The sequence below is a fragment of the Schistocerca piceifrons genome, chromosome 10 (assembly GCF_021461385.2).
Source record: "Schistocerca piceifrons isolate TAMUIC-IGC-003096 chromosome 10, iqSchPice1.1, whole genome shotgun sequence".
Classification (NCBI taxonomy): Eukaryota; Metazoa; Arthropoda; class Insecta; order Orthoptera; family Acrididae; genus Schistocerca; species Schistocerca piceifrons.
Window position 1 is genome coordinate 107,775,942 of NC_060147.1, and position 27,419 is coordinate 107,803,360.

General features: G+C 41.7%; 1 protein-coding gene across 1 annotated transcript in view; it reads right to left on the reverse strand.

Moving 5' to 3' along the window:
- Positions 1 to 5,865: 5,865 nt before the first annotated feature.
- The window catches only part of LOC124718724 (ectopic P granules protein 5 homolog), a 367,184-nt gene continuing 345,630 nt past the window's right edge, over positions 5,866 to 27,419 (reverse strand). The window contains exons 40-42 of the mRNA XM_047244342.1: positions 12,678 to 12,797; positions 9,454 to 9,691; positions 5,866 to 6,171 (exon numbers count right to left, since the gene is read on the reverse strand). Coding sequence (XP_047100298.1) covers positions 6,166 to 6,171; positions 9,454 to 9,691; positions 12,678 to 12,797 — 364 coding nt within the window. The 3' untranslated portion in view covers positions 5,866 to 6,165. The remainder of the gene's footprint in view (positions 6,172 to 9,453; positions 9,692 to 12,677; positions 12,798 to 27,419) is intronic.

Genomic DNA, 27,419 nt, shown 5'->3' on the forward strand with positions numbered 1-27,419 from the left:
CAGGCAAAGCATAAAGCTTCATGTTGTACAGTCATCAAGGGTACACAAGTGGACCTTTGGCTCCGAAAGTCCACAGTGATGGTGTTTCGTTGCATGGTTCACATGCTGACCCTTGTTGGTAGCCCAGCACTGAAATCTGAAGCCGTTTGGGGAAGTGTTGCACTTCTGTCACATTGAATGATTCTCTTTAGTCGTTGTTGGTCCCAGATCTTTTTCCTGCCCACTGACGTCGGAGATCCCTGATATTTGGTAACGTCGTGAAAATCCCCACTTCAGTGTTACCTTGGAGATGCTGTGTTCCACCGCTCATCTGTTGACTGTAACATCACATTGAAACTCACTTAAATCTTGATACCCTGCCACTATAGCAACACTAACTGATCTAAGAACTGCACCAGACACTAGTATTTAGACAGGCGATGCTGAGCACAGTGCCGTATTCAACTTGTTTATATATCTGTGTATTTGGATACACACGCCTATACCAGTGTATAAAGTGCATTCATAAATCCATGTTACGAACCTTAAATTGTAACAGCCGATTGCTACGAGTTGTGCATGCCTGTACTGGAAGACAAACAACAAAAATGCCCCTCTCACATCCTGTAACTCCGCAGTGGCCGTGCCACCCTTCTGCACCTAAGTCAAGCAGCCAAATTTATCAGTGTCAGATAAATGAAGAACATCTTAAAATGTGCTGCCTCCTGAGCAGGAAGGTGTGCTGGCCACTGGCATGAATCCGCCTGGTGGATTAGTGATGAGGTCCGGTGTGCCAGCAGCCTGCAGATGGCTTTCCATCTACCTCGGCGTAAGTGGGCTGGTTCCCCTTATTCCGCCTCAGTTACACTATGCCGGCGATTGCTGTGCCAACACTGTCTCCATGTACGTGTATGTTCTTAGAAAAAGAAATTGAGTTAGAATATAAAATACTGAAGTGCAAGCATTGTTGTAGAAATGAAAAATACATATGTAGAATTTGAAGGGAATATTTTTTTAATACAAAACAGTCAGTCAGAGGAGCTCTGCGCACTATTGTGACTCCCTTTGACACTCATAAAACGAACAACTAATGTCACAGGTTGCTGTGTAACTGCCTTGCCTGGGATAAATATTGCCAACAGAAAATAATTCAGCGCAATGGTCCTTACGAAATATTGCTTTTGCCAATGTTGTCGAAACTTTGTGGGTGTATCTCAGTTCTTTTTCTGTAAGTAATAACCATTGACTAGAACTTACATTCATGGTTCTTGTAACTTTCTTAAATTAAAACTGGCCAGAGAACATGATTGTCCTCAAAAGATGTGAAAAGTTGGCCATTGCTTAGGTGTACAATTTATTATGTTGCTGAGTTCTGCTCTAGAACTTACATCATGCATTGTTTTAGGAATTACAGCAATTAGATGTTTTTATGTTCGCCAATAGTATACCAAGGTGATGGTAAAATGAACAGAGTAGTCACAGGTTTCAACAGAGACTTTATATTGTTTTGTGTGATTCTGAATTTTCTCATTTTTCACTTTTAGGTGTTGCCTGCTGAGCTGTGTGGTGGTGGCGGCAGCGGCCCATCTTCCAGATGATCAGTTGTTTGTGGACAAAAATGTGAAGTACACCATGTGAGTGCAGGTCCCACGAGTGATAACTAAGCTTCCTGCTGGATATCAAATGAAAATGGGGTTAGCACATTAGTTTATCAATCAAGCAGATCAACTCAGCATGTTTATGAGTCTTACGTTACTAGTACCTCATCCGTTTCTGTGCCAAGCTTTGATTGACTCAAAGATAGTGCAGTTACTTTTTCCTTCTGGCGTTGTACTTAATATTCCCATGAAACCATTATTATTTCCCTCTGAGCACTGAATACTTTGACAAAAAGGAGAGGAATTACACCATGAGACTGCAATGAATGAAAGTATGTTACCTTACCAACTTGGATATCCATACCTATGAAGTTACAATGTCCTACTGTTTATTATTACTTGTTGGTACTATGTCAATAGGAGCTGGGTTATCTTTGACAGTAAAAAAAATTGAGTGAACTGTATTTTTCCAAAGTTTAAAGATAACTCGTTTAGACAAAACAATGAAGCAACTTTCACAGAAACATTTTTTGCGTCGATGCTTCTTTGCTCCACTTAACAACAATGTTTGTATCGTCTGCAAGCAGGACTAATTCTGCCCCCTGCATTGCTTCATTCAGAGTACTATTTTGCTTTCTCTTTGCACTGGTGTGCTTACTTATTCTTAAAAATGTCTGCTCCATGTGAACCTTCTTTTACAGTGGTTCCATTCACTTAAGAAGAAATTGTGTCATCATCTATGCATTTTTCCCCTTGTGTACAAAATAGAAGATCTTATCTGGAGCATCTCGGTTATGGAAATTTATGACTAATACGAAACTATATGCTCCTCTGGATCAATTTTTTTTCTCTCTGATTCCTTTAACAACGTGCTTCTATACAGAGTTTAGTTATTTCTACATATGACCACCCCTGCTTTAGCAATATTGGCTGCATGACATAAAGACATTCTGTTCCTGTGGTTGTAAGGTGTTCAGGCAGACAAATGACATAATTTTCTTTCCAATTACTAGGATGTTGCAAGCAAATAAGTTGTTTGTTTACTTACTTTCTTTAACCCAACCCCAATCTTAGTATTCTGACGAAGCAAGTTGATTTCATTTTCCTCCTCCATCAACATAAGGCCTTGAGAAATATGCCATATCTCTTATAGCAAAAGTACCAATATCCATTTGAAGGAGCCCTTTACATACCATGCTTACTAACATTTTTGAGGGCTGGTCACAGATTTGCCCCATAATATTGTCTTATTATTTTTAGCTTGCCCAAGTACCTATACATGATCTTCTTTGTTGAAATTCAGATACCTGACCGACACTAGCACTTAATTTTACTGAATACTTGCGACCTGTTACTTAGCATCAAAGAATGGTGTACTGTGTATTTTTAGTAGAATTTTCAGGAATCAGACTATGCATTGTTAGATTACCTCACCATGTTTGTGGCTGAAATCAGGACTTACTAGAAGATTAGTCTGTTGAGGTTTCTCTTGACAGGGTGAAATCATTGAAGTGAAGTGTTGCTGTTGAATACAGGAAGGTCATAATGGCAGAAAAGTGCAATAAGAATTTTAGAATACGAGCCGAACACATATGCACCATTTCTTGATTGCAATATTACCATTCAACAAACACAGAGCAATATGGATAGGTTTAGTAATGGAGAGACATGCACATGTATAAAGAAAAAAAAAAAAAAGCCTTCTTATAGATATCTCTGAAGGGTCAAACAAACCTGTGACTATTGGTGCTGTCCTTCTCTGTGTATGTACACCATCATCTGTTTATTCGTGTTTGGTACAGATCCTAGACACTTGAACAATACTCCAGGACGGATGACTACTTAAAAACTTTGGTTCTATACAGCTTGCAGTTCCTCGGTTTTATACCAATAAACTGAAGCCTACTACCTCCCTTGCCTATAAGATCGCTCCATTTCATGTCCCTATAAAGTGACACAGGCAGAGATTTGTACAAGTCGGCTGGTCCAACTTTTTATTTTTTTACTCACCCCCCCCCCCCCCCCCCCACCTCTCCCTCCATTTGTCCAGTGCATAATTTTCCATTCAAATGCCTTATGTCTCTCTTGAAATATTAATATTTGAACACTTTTAGTTGTGCCTGTTATGGAAGACCTCACCAAGATTGACCGGTAAAAGTCTACATGTCACTGTCCTGATTTGCGTGAAATTTAAATAGTTTCCATGTCCCTATTGAGACTTTTGCTGTTTTTGCCTAATACTGTATACAAAAGTACCTCTGTTAGGCCAACAGGGCAATTATTTATCTGAGAAATTGAATATTCTGAATGTGTGCCTCACTCTATTAACCAGAAGGCAAACTAAAATATATGAAGTTTTGTTTTGCTGGCTGAAGCTCTGTATTGTTGATTAGTCTTCCTCTTGGAAGTCCATAAACACTTGTAGCATTCAAGACTCAGTAGTTCATGTATTAAAAATAAGGGCAAATTGCTGCTCACCATACAGAGAAGACATTGAGCTTCAAAGGCCTCCTTTTAATGTAAAACTCATGTGAGAGCACTGTCTCAGTTTGCCAGAGTTCAGCCTCCATGTGTGTTTCCTATGTTGGAAGAAGGCCTCTTGGCTGAAAGTGTAAAGGCTCCTGTCTGTGACTCAACATCCCTTCTCTATGGTGAGCAGGAATCTACTCTTTTCATAATACTGCATCCTGGTTTTTGCATTGTTTAACCTTCATATTTGTAAAGAAGTGTTCACATTTTTTCCAGATTTGTAATGTGGAATTTTTGTGCTCTGCGACTGGCAGTATGTAAGACAATAGAATAAGTAAATATCAAGGGAAAAGGTCACATTTTATGGTAATATATTAACAAAACACTTATGTACTGAATGCCAACAGAATAAATTACATGCTATGGCACAGAGGCAGGAGAGAAGAATCATATTACAAAAGTTGACCACACATATCTGGTAAATTAATTACATATGTCTTAGGCATACATTATAAAACATATATCATTATTCTGATACTGTGGATATTTCAAATCACAGGTCTAACATCTTTTTCTCTTGCTGTAGGAACAGTGTGACACCATCATCTTATTTCACAACCAAATGACAATATGTATATAAAACCTTCAAAAAGAACAGCAAAGAAGCAATTATCCTACCAATACATAGACACATATATTATAATTGGTGTTTTATTTGTCATTTCACACATAATCTGGTGAAAGATTTTTATTTCAACTGTGCGCTATTAAAAAACGTCACATTAAAGTCATCAGTCTGACCATGGGCACTTCCTTTGGCATTAAATGATTTCATTTTGTACATGCTACCAGTGACAAGAATACAGCTTGCAATGTCAACTAAACTGTTTACAGAGTACTTATAACAGCCAGGTTATTTCTTTGAAGGAAAGATGAGACAGTCATTTTGTTTGACTAGAGACTGCTTGCATGGAAACAACTGAAAAGTTTATTGTATCCATAATGGGAGTGGAAAGGAGGTGGGGGAATAATCTAAGCAATTCACCACTACGAGTATCACATTGGATCTGAGGTCAGAGGCCACATTTATGCACTCTATGGGATTTCTCTGTGTTAAAGCCAATTATAAAGACAGCCTCAATCACATTTTCAGATTTGTTAGCAATCAGTTTTGGCCCTTTCCTCAGACAACCTTCAGGCTTTTCGCCACCTTTGTGGTTGCCGGTAGTAAATGGTGCAAGATCTGTAGAAGTGAGGTGACAACCTTACTTATACAGATCTTGCTCCGTCACCAGACACAATGGTGGGGAAGGGTTGAAACTTATTATTTGTTAGCAACAAGTCTAAATTGTGTTTTCAGTTTTGTTATTTGATTTTTAGCATTTTGTACCAATTGCTGTGATCAAATTAGAGAATGCTTCGTAAAATTTAACAGCTTTTTTTTTTTTAATGCCATTCTTTGCAAGGCATTAGTCCACATGGATGAAGACACCTGTTAGATTCTTTGCCTCCACCTTACATGACAACATTTTACTTCTCCCTCAATAGCCAAATGAAAATATGTATGACAGGAGAAGCTATGTCACACTACCACTCCAGGCTACATCAGTAAAATTCTTTCCATGCCTGGGAAAGATTACAATTCATTTTAAATACTCACTTCTTGGCAACATCAAATGTATAAACTATTGCTCTTTTTTTTCCACTCCTATGTAAAATGTGCACACGTGGTTCAATATGAAGGATTATATTATTGCTGTATTGGCCTAATGGTGCATGAGCTCCAATTCAGCAAATTTGCTGTAGGTACTCTCTTGAAACTTCTGAGGGAGCTATTAGCTGTTGAGCACAATCTGACCTCTAGCTTACATGTTCTGCAACTTTTCATAATTACAAAGAGATAAGTGAGACACAAGCTACCGTGCAAATGGAGTGTAAACAGCTGCCTGGCCCCCTCTCCACACAGCTGTCAGCACAAACAAAGCCTCCACTGAGGACACCCTAAACTCGGCAGAATTCCTCAGCTTTGTGACCCCAGTACAGGTCAGCACCGGACGTCACCAATGGAGACCCGCGCCGAGACTGTCGGCGAATGGAAGTCGAGGGGGCTGCGCTGCAGTCAATCCTGAAACAGAAGAATTTGTGACTCTGTGCTCTGTTTTGGCAATCTCACATAAAATACAGAGGGTTGCTTTTAACAGTAGTCAAGGGAACAGATGTGAAGTGGTTTATTATGGAAGGAAAGAAAAGGAGTGTGTGTGTCGGTGGCGTAGCAAGGCTGTTAAGATGTGAGGTACCTGTATACTTTAGTGTAGTGTCGTCACTATTAGCAATAGTAATACTTTTTGACTTTACTGTGGAAAATAGCAACTCAGCCACAGCAATTCTACATTAGACACCTTAAACAGCCAGCAAGGTAGTTTCTGCATTGAAAATCAGGCCACACTGTAGCAGCACAATCATGTCAATTCTACCAGGATTCTGTAACACATGCTACTCCTTGGGTGTTGATGTTACAGCCTTAGCATGTGGCTGTTGTTCCATAGCACTGCAAGTGTAGTAACATAAATCTTAATAAAATGTTTGATTTTTTTTTTTTTTTTTTTTTTGCTACTTATGGCCTGGACCCTCATCATGACGCAACCTTGGACAGAAATGGTTCCTCATCATAGTCCCCTTCTCTGCTAACATTCATTTTTCCGAAGCTACTAGCTCTGGTTTCCTTCCCACACAAGACTAGGAGCTGATATGTGGGCTTCCCCCTTCCGTGAGTAGTCATGGGCCAACAGATGACAGTATCTCACTCTCTCTTTTTCATCTTATAGAAGTGAGGTCCTTTGACTTCAACAGATGAAAATTTATTCAGTGTACATATTCTTGACTGCAAACAGCACACACACACAATAACATCGAAGATTTGCAATACACAGAACAGCAACATACCTACATGTACATGATTACACAATCTTATCCTTCAGTACAGTAAATAGTGCTACACAGTGTCTGTGTTAGTATTGTCAGCATCTCAGTTATGTACACACGTTATTGTGCAACAATGTGTTTATACAGCTTAGAACTGACTTCTAGTGTAGCTAACAATACCAACACAAACATACATTTCATAGCATTACTTATAGTACTAAAGGAGAAGATCAACTTATTCAGTGTTCACAATACTACAGATAACTCCCATACTGGCAATGTTAGAAATGTATAACATAAATATCCCTTTTACCATCATCATATTTATGTGTTGCTGTACACAAAATAATAAAGCAAGGATTATTGATGTTTATTTCTTTACATTACATATGTGACTCACTTGCCGGGTGCTGAGGAACAAAACGTGAAAATGGCCATGTATTTTTGTTAAATAGTATTCATCCTGGGAAAGACAAGACACAACTTTCAGGATACCAAATTGGCACTGTTATTTCCAAGTCTTCTGTTGCGAACTCACAGAGAGAACTAATTACCTCCTCCACAACAAAGTGCTCTGGAGAAAAATGCATTTCGCGTATCTGGATCTATTTATTTTATGCAACCTCCAATAGGTTATTTTTTTCCCTCGACAAAATAATATTTGCTGCAGTACGCTTCCTGCTCTGATTACACTTCTTTCACAGGCAAAAAATACAGCACTTCATCATGTGGGGTATATAGCCATTTATTTGTTAGAAGATGTTTCCAACTCGGCTACTGTTGAGCAACAGCCAAGGTGGGAAACCTCTAAAATGTGTTCTAACATTTCTTATTATACAGGGTGATTCAAAAAGTTAATAATGCAAAGTTGTGGTGTGTTTTTTGTTGTTGTCTTGCAAGTAATACTGAGCCAGTGAATGTTAGTAACAATGAGTACAATCAATGCAAATGAGCCTTAACTTCAGCAAAGATCATGTATTGTTTACTCGTGAACACTGCACATTGAAGGTGTTAATGGCAAGGCACCACATAAATTCTTGTAGATAATTCTATTGCACAGCAGGCAATGCCAGCAGCTCACAAGCTAAAGTCACATCAAAATCCATATTCCTATGTCCTAGTGAGTGAGGTGGACATGCACTCGATCTCCCATATAAACCGATCCAATGCTTGGGATAAGTGGCACTAAATATGTCATGTATTTGCACAGGAAAGTCTGCACATGCTCTCTGTAGTGACATCCTGTGGTGTTGCGTGTGCGGCAAATGACATTTCACACTCCTTGTGTAGTATAAAGAACGATAATTGTGACAGAATAATATTAAAGCAGTGAGTAAGTTGCGAAACACATACTGTCTGCAGGTGTTTCTTTTCGTATGCGTAGACATTAAATGGAAGGTACAAAATACAAGAAAACAGCAAGATGTGATGACAAGTAAATGGCTTCGCCTGCTGTGGGCGGGCGGGGAGGAGGAGGAGGAGGAGGGGGGGGGGGGGGGGAGGGAGGAGGAGGAGACATTTTATCTTGGCCGTCAAAGAGCAACGACACTCTCCACGAATGAAAACATAATACAGGATGAAACTTGAAACTTCGTCGCAGATTAAAACTGTGTGGCGGATCGAGACTCGAACTCGGGAGCTTTGCCTTTCACGGACAAGTGCTCTACCAACTGAGCTACCCAAGCATGACTCACGCCCCGTCCTCACAGCTACACCTCTGCCAGTACCTCATCTCCTACCTTCCAAACTTTACAGAAGCTCTTCTGCGAGCACTTGCCCGCAAAAGGCAAAGTCCCGAGTTCGAGTCTCGGTCCGGCACACAGTTTTAATCTGCCAGGAAGTTTCATATCAGAGCACACTCCGCTGTAGAGTGAAAATTTCATTCTATAATACAGGATGGTTTTGTGACAACTGAAGTACATCGTAAGGTTGAGCCTTTGATGCATATGTAATATGAAAAGTTGTGTTGTAGCACATTTACGAGACTCATTAATGATCTATATGCACATGCAAGGAAATATATGTTTGTAGAAAGAAAGTAGTGGACGTGCTTTTTCATGAAATGAGTAGGAATTACTGGTGCTTAAAAAAAGGGGGCAAGAGGGAGAACATGAAGAAGTAACGAGACTCAACTACGGCAACAGTATCAAAAGAAAAAGGTAAATACATCAAATGTGACACATCTCTTTGAAGTGTTCTGACTCAGCTACTTAAAACACTTTGATCCAACTGTATGCGTGCAGAACCAGTTACCTCTGCTGAATTTGGGTGCATTGATTGTCCATGTTGTTCCTCAAATTCTACACTGTCCACTGGCTCAGGATTGTGTGCAAGACCATAAGCTCCTATTCCAACCTTGTTAGAAGAGGCTAAGTAATTCAATTTGTGCCCAACCTTCTAAATCACTCCACATGTATGCTAGATACATTCCACAGTCAGCAATGTTTGCTCACTGACAATTCACAACGCAGTCGTGTCAGCTTACCTTCACAGCTGCCAGGTAAGCCTTCCCATACAGGGCGTGGGCAAGAGTCGCGACGGCGCCGCAGCCCGAGTGCAGTGAGCTGTCCGGGTCGACAGCGAGTCGAACCGCCAGCTCTACGGCGGGCTTCAGATCCTGGTAGGCCTTGTTGGTGGCCAGCGCCTCCAGCTGCGACAGTGCAGACAGGGCCTGAGCACTCGGGTTCGGCACCGTCTGGTCCACACTGCCTGTCGACTTGCTCCTGGTGGCAGCAGACAGGTACTCGGTGTTAATAGCTTTCTCCTGTGGCCACCCACAGGCATGGGTCATGGGAGAGACCTCTCCACCTGCTGGATCTTTGAGGATAATACACTGAAGCGCCAAAGAAACTGTTATAGGCATGCATATCCAAATACAGAGATATGTAAACAGGAAGAATATGGGATTACGGTCGGCAACGCCTATATAAGACAACAAGTGTCTGCCACAGTTGTTAGGTTGGCTACTGCTGCTACAATGGCAGGTTATCAAAATTTAAGTGGGTTTGAACGCGGTGTTATAGATGGCGCATGAGCGATAGTACACAGCATCTCTGATGTAGGGATTTTCCGTACGACCATTTCACAAGACTATCAGGAATCCAGTAAAACATCAAATCTCTGCAACAACGGACCAACAATGACTGAAGAGAATCGTTCAACGTGGCAGAAGTCAACACTCGGCCATCAACAAGGGTCAGCATGCGAACTGTTCAACAAAACAACACCAATATAGGCTTTTGTAACATTAACTCATGTACCCTTGATGACTGCATGACACAAACCTATACGCCTTGCCTGGGCCCGTCAACAGCTACGCTGGACTTTTGATGACTAGAAACATGTTGCCTGGCCGGACGAGAGTAATTTCAAATTGTATTGAGTGGGTGGACGGATACGGGTATGGAGAGAACCTCATGAATCCATAGTCTCTGCATGCCAGCAGGGGACTGTTTAAGCTCGTCGAGGCTCTGTAATGGTGTGGGGCGTGTGCAGTCAGCGTGATAATGGACCCCTGATACATCTACATGTGACACTTTCCTGAGTTTAAACTCCCCAGATATGAACATTACTGGCCATATCTGGAATGCCTTGCAACGTGCTGCTCAGAAAAGACCTCCATGCTCTCGTACTCTTACGGATTTATGGTGACAATTCCCTCCAGCAATTATTCGAGCCCATGCCACGTCGTGTTGCGGCACTTCTGCATGCTCGCAGGGTCCCTACGTGATATTAGGCAGGTGTACCCTTGTTTTTCGGCTCTTCAGTAACAGTGTTAATCTGCAAATGGGTAGAATTAAGAAGTTTCAGATTCTGTAGAACTACAGAGTGTATACGCGGGCAAGAAAAAAAAGTTCCCGTGTTTCCCCATTAAAAATATACTTTTTCTCGGGTGAAAATACGCTGTACTCCTCTTGAAAGCAAATTTTTCCGAGTTAAGCAACAATATACTTTCCTTCGCAGCTGTAAAGCTTGGCAATCTTTTTAATTCTGAAGGTTTTACACACCGGCATAGAACTTCCCGAAACAGCGCGTTTTCGTGCGCGGCAACATTCACGCTGCATATTTTCTTATTACAAAAATATAAACACGAATTCCAAGAAATATAGCACCGCAGCTTCCGAATCAATTAAATGCAGATAGCGATGCGCTTTTGTCAGCCAATAACTGCTCAAGTCACGTGATCTCGCCATTTAAATACCGGAGATACTCAGAGCACAGGACACGGATGTAGTGAGTGAACACCCAAATATGAGAAGATAATGGTTTAAATTAACATACCTACAAGAAAAGTTAAACTTCCACGTCACAAATGTTTTCTTCCGAGGGTGTGGTTGGTAGGATCCTACCTATGAGTACAACTGAATATTTCTGATGAGTGCGATTATAAATTTCACTGCTTGTCAACAACACTTTAAGAATAAAAAGACAATTATACTTTTTGCCATCATTATTGTATAATTTGTAATCTATGGAAGAACTAAAACGATATATTAAACACAAATACGCAAGTAAACTTTTAAATTGTTGCTTAAATGGCTCGCCTTCTGAACCCTAATGTTTTCTAAGTGACTGGTCCTCAGCGTCAAGTTTTGAGCGGAAGTCTAACGCCCAGTGATTTAAGGAACTCATCTTGCGTACAAGAAAATTTACACTGAAAATAACACTTCTCAAACCACCAATTTTGGTGTTATTATCTCGTTTAGATTTTATGCTACAATAGTGGCCAAAAGTAAACATATTTGTTAGAGTATTAGTTCTTGCCAGTCGAAATTTCTGGAATTCTAAAAAATTCCCAGGTTTTTCCCGGAACGTATTCCAATCATAAACTGATAATCCATAAATACAACTTTCCCATTAAAGCCAAATGCGAGAAAAGAAACAAAGCAGTACACGGTTGTATACACAATATTTCTTTAGAATTATAAAAGGAGAACAAATGTTTGTGATGCATATGCGCCTTTGCCGGCCGGGCGGTTCTAGGCACTACAGTCTGCAACCGCGCGACGCTACGGTCGCAGGTTCGAATCCTGCCTCGGGCATGGATGTGTGTGATGTCCTTAGGTTGGTTAGAACTACTTAAACCTAATTTCTAGGGGACTGATGACCCCAGAAGTTAAGTCCCATAGTGCTCAGAGTCATTTGAACCATATGCGCCTTTACCATAGTCGAAATCGACTCCGAGAAAGAAATTTTAACGGCATGGTATTTTCTTTCTCGCAGGTCGTGTTAAAAGGAACGCTCTACATTGCTGTTTAAAAAGACATGTGGCCTATATCACTCTGTAATTTGCGTGTAAAAATTTCAAGATTCTTGGTAACAACATTAAACGACTTGTGCTCCCGTTAGAAACTTATAGGATATGAATTGAAGTTATCTTAGACTGGAAACGGCACGCTTTTGGACACCGGTTCCTATCCAAAATATTGTGTATTCCTGAGTTTGTAACAGTAATTTCCGACCACCCTGTATAGTAGTATAAATAAGCCAACACAGTAAGGGATGCTTCTGGGACCAAAACAGACATAATTTAGATAAACTAATGAGGCAGCTACGAGCTGAGCCCAAGGAATTTCACCCACAGACAGCAATAAAATATTCCAGAAGTACCAAAAAACTGGAGTCTTAAGATAAATCTGGTGTACGGACAGCCTAGTCAAGTACAAGATGCAGGGAGCTGTGTAATGACTGTTGAACAAATATACTCACATGATGACTGGCATAGACAGAGCTCCCGGTGCACTCGGTGTCGTCCTTACAAATGGCTGCTCTCCATCAGGAAGCTGCGCCAACACAAACACCGCCACTGCGCGACTCAGCAGGCGACACCTGAAAGCGACACACAGGGGCCACACTAAACAACAAGAAACATTTGTCGTCTGATTTAGTTAGTTAAAGGTGTCGGAGGTCACATGGATCGCCGATATCTGCATTACATTACAACATCGAGATATGCCCACTGAATTATCAGATCTGTTAACAAACCGTACTTCCACGTCTGGACCGTATCCTCCCGACTGTTGGTGTGTGTGTGTGTGTGTGTGTTTTGTAGCAGATATATGAGAGGTCGAAGGCGCATTAAAACTGGAACATATCACCTAAGGGAAGAAACCCCAACAGAAAAATGCTGGACTTACGACATTTGGTTAGCAGCCCATCACTCGAAAAAAAAACCATGTATTCCAGCACCAAGCCTCAGAAAGGCGGCGGAGTATTGGGTAAACGACTCAGGTGAAACTTATACAGTAAACCCCCGTTTATGCGAAATGCCCGGGACGGCGGCCGGATGAGATAAACAAGTCACCCTGTTCCCCGAAATGCGTCAGTACCGCCAAATTTGATTGTAAAACGTGCGTAGGGCACGTATAATGTTGTTCACAACGATATCAGTAAGTCTGCATGTTTTTGACGAAAAAAAAAAAAAAAAACTGTGTTGGCGTGTACAAAGGCGCCAAAGTATGATTGAAAACTCGATGTTTTTAAATGCTGCATAACAAAGCTTGTTTATTTTGCGTTCTTACAGACAAAATCCGCCTATTTGGCAGCAAGAAAAAACAGGAGTTTCAATTTTATTACCTACTCTTTTCAGTAAAAAATAAACTACTGTACAAAATTATGAAACGAATCCAGAGATTACTCAAAGGAACGAAAAGTCTAAAACAAAAAACTAATGGACGTTGAAGTTCTAGGACGCTTCACTAGAATTTATTTTTTGGTAAAAATGTCTGTGATAGTTTTTTGTTTTGGGAAACTTTTGTTGCGGCAATATATCTCCAAAGTTGGAAAAAAAACGATTTCGGGATAAGTCGCCTTCTCCTGTTGGCTGCTGTACGTGAAGACGTAACCTACTGTTTGAGGAATCTTGTTCTCTGCTTCGTCATCAGAGACATAATCTTCCGACGCTTTCTGATTGGTCGCAATTTGGGCGACTTCTCTCTCAGTGAAATCAAAAACGTCGTTTTCCATCCACTCTTCGAAGTTTGCAGCTTCATAACCCCCCTAGCTTCTCCAGTAAATTCACCAAAATTACGTCAGCTTCAATTTCGGTGTTGCCTCACTGTTCTTGAGTTGCCGTATGATTTAAGAGCTTTTTCCAACGGGAGGTATCGAAGGAATTAATTTCCAAGCTTCAGCAATCCAATGAATGGCACTTAAAATATCTATTTTTTTTAAAAAAAGAGCTTGCACAAATTATTCTGCTGCATCAATCGCACCGATTAAGTATTCCCGCAGCTTGCGTCTCTAATGTTTTTTCACTGCGACAAGAACACCTTGGTGCATCGGTTGACAGAAACGTGACGCTTGATGGGAGAATCTCACAACTTTGACATCTCCATCTTGAAGATCATCGGGGTGAGAAGGAGAGTTGTCCACAAGAAGTAGTGCTTTTCGTGGAAGTCCATTTTCCGACATGTACAGTATTTTTCTACAGCTGGAACAAACTCTGTCTGGAACCACTCTTTGAAGATGGCACCGTTCATCCATGCCTTAGACTGATTAGTGTACCACAATGGCTAAGGTTTATCAGCTGGTTGCTGTCTAAATGCTCTTGGTTTTTCTGTATTTGACAATTAATGTAAGGCACAGTGAGCCGTGCGGTTGTTTGTCTTCTTCTCGTGTTGACTAGCGCCACTAAGTTTCGCAAGCGTTGCCTGTCCGCTAGTGGCAGTAGCGCCGGTTATCGGTATGTGATAACTGTTGCCCTATCTTTTGGGGGGGGGGGGGGGGGGTGAGTGGGGAAGTTCAGTTGGGGACTCAGGTCCGCGCAGTGCCAGAACACGCCGCGACCGCTGGCGGCACGCCATGGACTGCCCGGATCCACCAAGCTTTACGATGAGTGCATTTCAATCCAAGTAGAGAAACCTCCACCATTGTGATATCTCGCGATTTCCCAGTGACTTGGGTTCGTGCCGCTGAGGCGAAGAGCAGCGAGTGGGTTGCTTCGGTAGGTAGATCTGATTAGCTTTCCTCGACTGCTTATTGCAATTTGTTAAGTTCAACCAACGTAATTTTTCTTGGCCCGCTAACGCCCCAGTTACCTGCCCTGGGGGTTAGTGTACGTTTCCTCGCCTTGCCGCTGCTGTCCGGTAAGGCGTGTAGTTTTGACAGTATGCCGGTTAGCGAGTCTTCTACTCTGGTGGTAGTGGTTCAAACGCTCTAAACATAGTATTCTGGGGATGTAGTGCAGACCGCGGGTTCCAGCTTTGGCGTATTGTACCATCGTTGCATTTGGTTTATCGGACATCAGGTAGACTTTCTCAGAGGACGATTGCTGGGGCACCGTCTGTGGCCCCTTGGTTCTTGTAAGACACGTGTGTTTTAAAAAGAGGTCTGATGGCTTAGTTCAGTGTAACGCTCCTTCAGCCCACGCCTGCTGTGGGTATAATCTACCTCAGTACCCTTTAAGGAACTTATATACTGGTCCTTGTGTCTACATTAAAGGTTATATGTGTCTAGTTAATAGTTCTGGTCGCCTTCTGGAATAAATCTAGCAGTGTAGTGTTCAGTGGATGTTAAGGCTTGTGTTACAAAGTATACCATTATCTTATTTCTCACGTTTGCTGCTCAGTTGCTTGTTTTTTTTTTAATTAACCTTTACTATGGTATTTGCTGTTTTACAGCAGGTTTCTAAATTTTTCATATTATTGCCGTTCCTGACGTGTAAGGCCTTTTGCCCAGATCACAGTGGCTTGCTTTTAAAACATTATCTGCTGTATCTGTATTTAATGGTGATTTGCTAAATTGTTGCTCACTGAAAACACTATTATTTACACAGTTGCTTATTCCTTCATTAATAAAGTGTGGTATTTTTTTATTTGTTGTTGAGTCTGGAATTACTGGTTTAAAATAAATTGTAGCTGATTACGGCCCCGTCCACAATCGTAACTGAATCCTGCCTTCCCTTGACTATCAGGTTTCAACTGAGTTTATGATTGCCTGTGGCATTACTGTATGCGAGGACAGTAACTCTTTCTTTGCTTTTTTTTATTCTCGGATGCAGTTTTTTTTTCTCTTGTTTAGAGACAAGGGTTTTAGTTGGCAACATTTTGTAATTCAACCCCGTCTCATCACAGTTGTAAAGTTTATAGTGGCTATCAACTCCTTTGTCGATGATAGTGTGCACTTTAAAACCAGCCATAGCGAGCTCATCCACGGATCCACTGATGGCAATTTCGCTAATGTCATGCCACTTCTTGAACCGATCCAGCCAGTCGTCACTTCCGAGGAATTCTTGCTCCTTTCCTTGAATCAGCTCATAAAAAGCCATCGCTTTTTGACTAAGTACAGGACCTGATACTGGCACACCTTTGGCTCTTATTTGTTCGTGCCACAAAAAGAATAACTGGGAATGTGCACCTTTTCTCATTGTTTTTCGAGATTTCAATGCGCTGTCTGACGCTTGGATGTAACAAAATTTTTCAATTTCTGATCGATTTGTCTTCCAATCAGTAATCGCACTTCTACCGACATTCAAATCCGCAGCAGCTTTCGCGGGTGCCTCACCAGGATCAATTCTCTGCAAAGCGCGTAGCTTTTGTTCCAACTAGATCACATTCTTTTTTCGTTTAGCGCCCGTAGTCCCGTTCAGCGGTATTTTTTTACCAACATTCGACTAATTCTTTTTTGGTCACCTACATCGCTGGACATTTTAAAGCACATAACGCGAGCACGGAACGTTAAATCGAAAACATACAGACGGACAACACTAGACAAAACTCTTGAAACCAGGCTGTGGCAGCCATCGAGTGAAAACATTCGATTCATCTCTCCCCTGTCCTACGCGGCAACACAACAGGGCGTTGTACGATCACTGTTAAACGCCCAGCTTCATCTGATGTACTGACAACAGGAGGAAAGTGTTAAGCGCCGCAATCTCATTGTCGGTTTCGATTGGGCCACGGCGCGCTGAATAGAGCATTACTGCACGTACATCTACATTTATACTCCGCAAGCCACCCAACGGTGTGTGGCGGAGGGCACTTTACGTGCCACTGTCATTACCTCCCTTTCCTGTTCCAGTCGCGTATGGTCCGCGGGAAGAAAGACTGCCGGAAAGCCTCCGTGCGCGCTCTAATCTCTCTAATTTTACATTCGTGATCTCCTCGGGAGGTATAAGTAGGGGGAAGCAATATATTCGATACCTCATCCAGAAACGCACCCTCTCGAAACCTGGCGAGCAAGCTACACCGCGATGCAGAGCGCCTCTCTTGCAGAGTCTGCCACTTGAGTTTATTAAACATCTCCGTAACGCTATCACGGTTACCAAATAACCCTGTGACGAAACGCGCCGCTCTTCTTTGGATCTTCTCTATCTCCTCCGTCAAACCGAACTGGTACGGATCCCACACTGACGAGCAATACTCAAGTATAGGCCGAACGAGTGTTTTGTAAGCCACCTCCTTTGTTGATGGACTACATTTTCTAAGCACTGTCCCAATGAATCTCAACCTGGCACCCACCTTACCAACAATTAATTTTATATGATCATTCCACTTCAGATCGTTCCGCACGCATACTCCCAGATATTTTACAGAAGTAACTGCTACATGAGTTCCAATAGATGGCATCGGCATGAAACCACGCAATACGAACAAGAAACACGCTAAAACTTTAAACAACACACGCACGAATTGACGACACTCGGACTTTCGACACGCACCAGCAGCAGAGTGCCGAAAAACGCGGCTCCAGGCGCAGACAAGGTGCAACTTATCAAATGTCAGACAGCGCCGCCAATGTGAGCCGCGAAAATCGGAAAAATTTGTTCAGATAAACGGAAGTTTACTGTATACAGCGTGTTTATAAATTACTTAATTGTGGAAAACATTTCTGTAAAGTTAATTTACCCTTTCCAAAACAAAAAGGTCACTTTTTATAACTAATTTATAGACACCTTGTATCGTAAAGAAGTTTAACGGGTGACGAAGTGAGAATATCTCCTTGTGGGTTTGCAAGCAAACTTTTAATGAAGGAATAAACAACTGTGTAAATAATAGTGTTTTCGGTGAGTTACAATTTAGCAAATCGCCATTAAATACAGATACAGCAGATAATGTTTTAAAAGCAAGCCACTGTGATCTGGGCAAAAGGCCTTACACGCCAGGAACGGCAATAATATGAAAAATTTAGAAACCTGCTGTAAAAGTGAAATTGCTCTTGTGAATGTGGAATCAGTCAAAAAAGAAAAAAAGTCTTGAGCATATTTACATTTAAAAGGATAGAAAACTTGTCACCAAATATTAAATATTCGGCTCACTTAGGTGCACATGATAATTCTAATGTTGTTGTAGCATACATAATAAAAAGCATTTTCAACACTTATTTACAATGATCGTATTACTGTACAGAATTTACTACTGTACGCAATATTTACATTGGGTGATATTAACAACACACAAGCATCAGCCGGTTCTGCTAAGAAATTCATCGATGAAATAGGAATTGGCCACCAATAAATCCTTTACTCTTTTCATACGGGCGTGTTACTGAAAATGTGTATTGCTGAGTAGTGGACACATTTGTAAACGAAAGTAAGTGATTTTTACAAAGAGTTAAGAATAACTTTATTTGAAACTTCTTGGCAGATTAAAACCGTGTTCTGAACGGACTCTCGAACTCGGAACCTTTGGCTTTTATTTCTAGTATTGATTCCATGAACTGAGCTGTTGGTTTAGGAAAAAAAAGAGAGATTTTTTTTAATGACATAATCCATTAAGCAACAAATCCATTGGGAAGCATTATGTAGTATCTCCAGTTCCTTGAACAGCACGATGTTCTTTAGTTCACACCATAAATAATTCGTATGGCACGTTTTTGGGCTCGGAAAACTTCAGATTGGCTTTATGAGTGACCTCCCCCCCCTCCCCCGCCCCAGAAAATAATCCCGTGCGACATTATGGGATAAAAGTTGGCAAAGTGCACTAGCTTCTCTATTTTTATTTCGCCAATGTGTGACAAGATTCGTATAGAAAATAGGGATTTGTTGAGATGCTTCAACAGTTCTGTGGTACGCTCCTCCAAGTTGCCACTTTCACATCAGTGTTCCTGGACCAGGAATCGTTGCGCCACCCAGGAGACCATTCTTCCCTCCACCCATAAAAAAAACACGCGGTGTCTCTTCCCGAAGCACACGATTGGCCCAAATGGAAGAGCAGTCAGTCCAGCGGCTATTATGGAACGACTGGACATTAAGTCCGACACTTCGCGTGAACAAGACGAGCGGGAAACTCATCCAAACATTGCGACAGTACTAAGAGTATTATTCGATAAGCCTCGGGATAGCCTTCTTTGGGGGATATTCACTTGGTCCAACGGTCCTCCAACTTTTTTATCCCATCGGAAAAATAGCTTCTGCAAAATACTCATTGACTGCAACTGTCACTTCCTCATTTGATGAAAGTTTCTTCCCAAAAAATGGTTCAAATGGCTCTAAGCACTATGGGACTTAACACCTGAGGTCATCAGTCCCCTAGAACTTAGAACTACTTAAACTTAACTAACCTAAGGACATCACACACATCCGTGCCCGAGGCACGATTCGAACCTGCGAACGCAGCAGCGAGGTTCCAGAATGAAGCGCCTAGAACCGCTCCACCACGGCGGCCGGCTGTTTCTTCCCACCAAGACAAAGTTTCAAGTTAGGGAACAGTATGAAGCCATTTTGGGGTTAAGTCTGTTGAATGAGGAACCAATTAAAAGCCCAGTTCATGCACTTTCACAATTTGTATCGCTAATCTGTGAGACGATGCACTATCCTGGTGAAAGAGCACTTTTTGCGTGGCAACCTTGGTCTTTTTTCAGACGATCGAACAATGAAGCACAATATGGCCCAGTTATGGGTCTGCCTTTTTCCAGTTAATTTATTTGCATCATTCCTTGGGTAATCGCCCCTCCCCCCCTCCTCCTAAAAAAAAGTAAATAAAGGTGGCCATCTCCTTACCAGCTGACAAAACTGGTCTTTGCCTTCTTCAGTGCACACTCACCAATCTTTGCCCATTGTTTTGACTGCTGTTTAGACTCTGGTGTTTAATGATGGATTCAGGTTTCACCGACAGTCACAAATTGTTTCGAAAAGTAGTACGGACTGTGATTAAACATCGCTAGACATTATGTAGTGCCGGATGAGCTTTTGGTTATGGAGAGCAATCGCGGAGCCCACAGCTTCTTCATGGGCGGTTCCCCATGTAGGACATAATGCACTTGCTCAGTTACGTTGCCTACAGTCTCAACAATGTCAAGAATTTTGATTCGGCGGTACTGCACTACCGTATCATGGATTTTATCATTGGTTTCCTTTGTGGTGACCTCAATTGGACAGCCGAACCGCGCTTCGTCTTCTGTGTTTGTCTGACCACGATAAATTCATTATTCCGAATCTTCACTGATGGTGCAGAATCCGCGTGGACTTCAGCTCTGTTGTGATTTGTGCGGCGGTCCAACCTTTCAGACGAAAATGCTTAATAACAGCACAAAACTCGGTTTTCGTCTTTTTAAATCGCAGTCAACACACTGACCAATTCGGACAGCTTTCAACAATCAACTGTAGGCTGTACATTGTCGAAATTCTTTATACGATCCTTGGAATAATCATGCTTGCCAACCATGAAGGTGCAACTAAAAGATTTCATTATTTCGTGAAATTTTACCACGTTTTTCTACCCAACCTTGTTTGATAATCTGATGTTTCACAGAACACTGAGATTTAAAATTATACACTTTCGAGCGCGTTAGAACCAGTTTTGGAAAATTTTTGTCCATTCTGATGTCGCTTATCTCCGCAAAATGACTTCCCAAGGATCGAAGATATTCTGGAGACAATAGCAATTACTGCCACGATATTGACTACGTCGCACAAGGGAACAAAAAAAGGCCATCAGATAGTAAATCATGTGAATACGGATAACGAGCTATTTCCATGCGCCAAATAATCGATTGTTTGACTTGATGCGTTGCAGCTGGCGTAGTCGTGATGATGAATTATGCGACATTCTTTTTCCAGATTTCATAGGTGACGTGTAACAAACAATTTGATGAAACTTCCTGGCAGATTAAAGATGTGTGTCGGACAGAGACTCGAACTCGGGACCTTTACCTTTCGCGGGTAAGTGCTCTACCAACCGAGCTACCCAAGCACGACTCACGCCCCGTCCTCACAGCTTTACTTCTGCCAGTACCTCTTCTCCTACCTTCCAAACTTCGCAGAAGCTCTCCTACGAACCTTGCAGAACTAGCACTCCTGGAAGAAAGGATATTGCGGAGACATGACTTAGCCACACCCTGGGGGATGTAGCTCAGTTGGTTGAGCACTTGCCCGCGAAAGGTAAAGGTCCCGAGTTCGAGTCTCTGTCCGGTACACAGTTTTAATCTGCCATGAAGTTTCATATCAGCGCACACGCCGCTGTTGTCTAGAATTCACATTAACTGTTCTTCTATGCTCTGAAGCTGTGCTCGTGAAACTGCAACCCGAATTAAGTATTCATGCGACAGTCGGTTCTCAGTCGTATTTTATAATAATCTGCATCCGGAAACCAACAGCCGATACCATATTCCCTATACTGGGCGATTTTAATATCACGAAAATAGCTGATCGTTGTCAGCAAATGCAGATTAATTTTATTCGACGACCGAGTCACGTACAGCCAACAGTTTCGAATGGTAATTATTTATTCTTCGCCGATCCCAAACATACATTTCCATGTGTATCTGGTGCTTAAAATGGTTCATTTACAAACTAGTAAAGAATAAATGCTCACCATTTGCAATTTTTATCGTATCTGACTACATCGGCGAATCAAAAATATACGGTGGAATTATAGTTTGCACGCGAAAAGTTGGTCGACCACCTAGAGGTGAAAGCTGGGTGACGAGGTACGCAGTCATGTCGTTGTGGTCTGAGGGAACCTGATACAAAGGGATGCTTCCTATGTTGCCAGCTCATGGACTTGGTGTCGTACCGATCAGCTGCTACGGTATAAATTTCAGATGGAAGAAACATGGATTCATGAATGCATACTACAGAGACGGGCGTCTCCAAATGCGGTACATATTTCAATCCGCTCACACAGCATTTCATCAGACAATTGGTGTCACGACACTGGAATCGCTGAGTGTGGCAGCAATATGAAACAAGAGAACAGTCGCCACGAAGTGTTCCGAATCACGCCGACTTTTAACGATCAGTACTTCGACGCTGCCACACGTAACAGCATGCACAAATTCCTTGCGCCTGCAAACGGATCAAGCAAGCTTGCACACGAATTACTTTAACAGAAAATTTCACGTTCAGATGCCGATGCGCTGGCTTTGGCAATCTTTTTGCTTGTGTTTCGAAATATATATATATATATACTCCTGGAAATTGAAATAAGAACACCGTGAATTCATTGTCCCAGGAAGGGGAAACTTTATTGACACATTCCTGGGGTCAGATACATCACATGATCACACTGACAGAACCACAGGCACATAGACACAGGCAACAGAGCATGCACAATGTCGGCACTAGTACAGTGTATATCCACCTTTCGCAGCAATGCAGGCTGCTATTCTCCCATGGAGACGATCGTAGAGATGCTGGATGTAGTCCTGTGGAACGGCTTGCCATGCCAGTTCCACCTGGCGCCTCAGTTGGACCAGCGTTCGTGCTGGACGTGCAGACCGTGTGAGACGACGCTTCATCCAGTCCCAAACATGCTCAATGGGGGACAGATCCGGAGATCTTGCTGGCCAGGGTAGTTGACTTACACCTTCTAGAGCACGTTGGGTGGCACGGGATACATGCGGACGTGCATTGTCCTGTTGGAACAGCAAGTTCCCTTGCCGGTCTAGGAATGGTAGAACGATGGGTTCGATGACGGTTTGGATGTACCGTGCACTATTCAGTGTCCCCTCGACGATCACCAGTGGTGTACGGCCAGTGTAGGAGATCGCTCCCCACACCATGATGCCGGGTGTTGGCCCTGTGTGCCTCGGTCGTATGCAGTCCTGATTGTGGCGCTCACCTGCACGGCGCCAAACACGCATACGATCATCATTGGCACCAAGGCAGAAGCGACTCTCATCGCTGAAGACGACACGTCTTCATTCGTCCCTCCATTCACGCCTGTCGCGACACCACTGGAGGCGGGCTGCACGATGTTGGGGCGTGAGCGAAAGACGGCCTAACGGTGTGCGGGACCGTAGCCCAGCTTCATGGAGACGGTTGCGAATGGTCCTCGCCGATACCCCAGGAGCAACAGTGTCCCTAATTTGCTGGGAAGTGGCGGTGCGGTCCCCTACGGCACTGCGTAGGATCCTACGGTCTTGGCGTGCATCCGTGCGTCGCTGCGGTCCGGTCCCAGGTCGACGGGCACGTGCACCTTCCGCCGACCACTGGCGACAACATCGATGTACTGTGGAGACCTCACGCCCCACGTATTGAGCAATTCGGCGGTACGTCCACCCGGCCTCCCGCATGCCCACTATACGCCCTCTCTCAAAGTCCGTCAACTGCACATACGGTTCACGTCCACGCTGTCGCGGCATGCTACCAGTGTTAAAGACTGCGATGGAGCTCCGTATGCCACGGCAAACTGGCTGACACTGACGGCGGCGGTGCACAAATGCTGCGCAGCTAGCGCCATTCGACGGCCAACACCGCGGTTCCTGGTCTGTCCGCTGTGCCGTGCGTGTGATCATTGCTTGTACAGCCCTCTCGCAGTGTCCGGAGCAAGTATGGTGGGTCTGACACACCGGTGTCAATGTGTTCTTTTTTCCATTTCCAGGAGTATATATATATATATATATATTATTCACGTTTGGGCCCTACTGGACCACGCGAAGTACAATCACGGGGCATTCAGTTATTTTCTTTTAGACTTTCTCTCTGCCCAAATTGTTTTCATTCTCTCGGAATGAGCTCTTTTCATTTCATCAGACCATGTGGTTCCTGTTTTCTTTGGTTTTTCAGCTTGACCAACTACCCAGTCATGAATTTTTTGCCTAAATAATTTTCTGTCTTGAATTTCATCTTGTTTTATATCTGCCTCTTTCATGTCCTCTTTTATAGCAGCAATCCATTTTATTGTCTCAAATTTAGCTTTACTTCGATTTTCGTAGAATTCCACTACTTGTTTAGTTAGTCTGGTAGCATCCATTCTTTTAATATGCCCATAAAATTTTAATCTGCGTTTTTTCATATCCGAATATATGCTGGTGTATTGTTGAATTTCACTATTTGCTCTTAGCCTGTATGTTCCTTCTTCAGTATATTTTGGACCTAGAATTTTTCTGATTACTTTTCTTTCTCTTTTTTGGATTTCTTGAATGTCCTTTTTTCTGTTTAAAATTAGCGTTTCAGCCCCATAAAGGCACTCTGGTTTTATGACCGTGTTGTAATGTCTCAATTTAGAGTACCTCGAGAGACATTTTTTGTTGTAGATGTCTTTTGTAAGTCTAAAAGCTGTCTCCATCTTTTGACAACGAATTTCAATTCCAATTTTTTCTAGACCAGTCTCTGAGATTGTTTCACCTAAATATTTGAATTGTGAAACTCTTTTGATTTTTCCATACTTAGTTTCCAAAAGTTTGGGTGCCAGTTTGTTGCTAGTCATATACTGTGTTTTTTCAAATGAGATTTGGAGACCTACTCTTTCTGCTGTTTCTTTAAGAATTTCTATTTGTTTCTGAGCAATTTGGATGTCCTGCGTTAGAATAACCAAGTCGTCTGCAAAGGCCAAACAGTCTATTCGAATATTTGTTCGTCCTAATTTCACTGGTTGGTCAATTTTGAACTCCAATTTTCGTTCGCGCCACTCTTGTATTACTTTTTCTAGAACGCAGTTAAATAGCAACGGAGAGAGTCCATCACCTTGCCTCACGCCTGTTTTTATTTCAAAGGATTCTGAAATTTCTCCTCTGAACTTTACTTTTGATTTTGTACCAGTTAGCGTGTCTCTGATAATTGCCGTGGTTTTAGGATCCAGGCCTTGTTCTTTCACAATTTGGAAAAGAGATTCACGATCCACTGAGTCATAAGCCTTTCTAAAATCTACAAAGGTACAAACTAGTTTTTTATTGTAAATTTTTTGAGGTCTGAGAATTAGTTTGAGGACTAAAATCTGTTCTGGGCAAGATCTATTTGGCCTGAAACCTGCTTGATATTCGCCAATTTTCCATTCAAGTTGTTGTTGTGCTCGGTTCAGAAGACATTGAGAGAGGATTTTGTATGTGACTGGAAGAAGAGAAATTCCTCTGTAATTATTATTAACATCAGTTTTGTCTCCCTTCTTATGAAGTGGGTGAATCAAGGCGGTTTTCCATTCATCAGGAATTTTTTCAGTTTGCCAAATGTTTTGCATGATTAAAGTAATTTCTTTAACGTTTTTTGGACCAGCTGCCTTTAAAAGTTCTGCAACAATTCCATCTTCACCAGATGCTTTGTTGTTTTTCAACCTATGAATTTCTTTAATGATTTCCTCTTCATTTGGTGCAAGTGAAACTGGATTGCATTGTTGGGGAATTTTTGGTGGAAATCTTTCTGTGGGCTCGGGGCAATTTAGAAGATTCTTAAAATATTTAGAAAGTTCTTTGCAATTTTCTTGGTTGTTAAGAGCCAACTGTCCATTTTCCTTCTTGAAGCAAAGATTCTGGGGTTGGTACCCCTTTATTTTGGTTTTAAAAGTTTTATAAAAATTTCTGGTATTGTATTTCTGAAAATCTTCTTCAATTTCTAAGAGTTGACTATTCTCATATTGTCTTTTTGTTTGTCTAATTAGTTTTGAAGTGTCTTTTCTAGTTGTCAGGAATGTATCATATGTGTATTCTGTCTTGTTGCTATTCCATGCTTTAAATGTCTCTTGTCTGGCTTTGATTGCATGATCACAGTTTTCATTCCACCAAGCATGTTTCTTGTGTTTTCGTAAAGGAATTTGATCTTGAGCTGTTTTGATAATCTTGTGTTTGAGTTGTTCCCAATTTTGTGCACTTGTTTTGTCAAATTCGTCTGCTAATAATGATGGTTGGATTTTACTGGTGTCAAATTTGGGGATTAATGGTGTCCTTTTGTTGAAATTTTGGGGTTTTAGCTTTAGTTTCACACGGGTTAAGTAATGGTCTGAGTCAATATTAGCGCCTTTACGAACTTGAACATTTAAAATTTCTTTGTGACAAGGATACGAGATTGCAATATGGTCAATTTGCAATTCACCTATGTCCTTGTTAGGTGCTCGCCATGTCTTTTGTTTTGAAGGTTTTTTCTTAAAATGACTTGACATAATTTTGAGATTGAAATTTCTGCAAAATTCTACCAGCCTCTTTCCATTTTGATTGGTCCATTTATGTGCAGGGAATTCACCGACCGTTTTTCTAAATTTTCTCTCTTTCCCTAACTGTGCATTAAAATCACCCATTAAAATCTTTACATAATTTTGAGGAATTTTGGAGACTGTATTCTCTAACACTTCCCATGACTTATTTACTTTTTCTGGATTTGTTTTATTCTCCTGGTTGATAGGCATGTGTGCGTTAATTAAACAGTACATTTTATTTGCACATTTCATGGAAATTGTCATTAGTCTGTTGTTTACTGGATTTACTTCGATTACGGAGCCAAGAATGTCTTGCGAAATTGCGAATGCAAGACCCAGATGCGGAGTGTTTTTAAGAATTCTTTTGTCTGTTTTACTTTTAAACAATCGGTAGTTTCCAAAATCCATGGTATTCTCATCAGGCAACCTTGTTTCTTGCAGGGCTAAAATTTTGATATTTTGTTCTTTTAGTGTGTCTCCTAATTTATAGAGTTTTCCTGGTGTCAAGAGAGAGTTAATATTGATAGTTCCAAAAAATGTTTCGACCTTGGGCATGAGTGGGTCAAAAGACTTCGATTTCCTCTGGTTTGGGATATAGCGTTTGAGCCTAGTCTCCCCAGAATCCGATAGACTAGTTGCGCCACTGATGGCGGAGGATTTGTTACCACCTGGGGTAATTTTGTAATTACTAAAACGCTCCATAATAGTACTTATATATATATATATATATATATATATATATATATATATATATATGTGTGTGTGTGTGTGTGTGTGGAGTAATTCGTAGTTAAAGGAACGAAAGTGATCTCCCACATTAACTATTCGTGGTAGACACGCCATGGAAACTATCTCACCGTACTGTTGCTTTTCTTCTCTCTTTCTCCATGTAACACTGTGTTCTTTGATTTGATATACAGTACAGTATGTAATAAAAATTAAATCAAGCCAGATCACTAACAAATGCTTGCACAAGCATGCATAACCGAAATTCGATCGACCATCAAGCTGCTTGCACAGTCTTAATGCTTGCATAACTTTATCCTACACACTCTCAAGCACGCAGTAACGTGTGGGCTCTTCTTTACTTATCTAGTCTATAGCGGGCTCATAACATACAAATTTATGGACGCCAGAAGATAGTAAGAATTCGAAGAGAACTAAT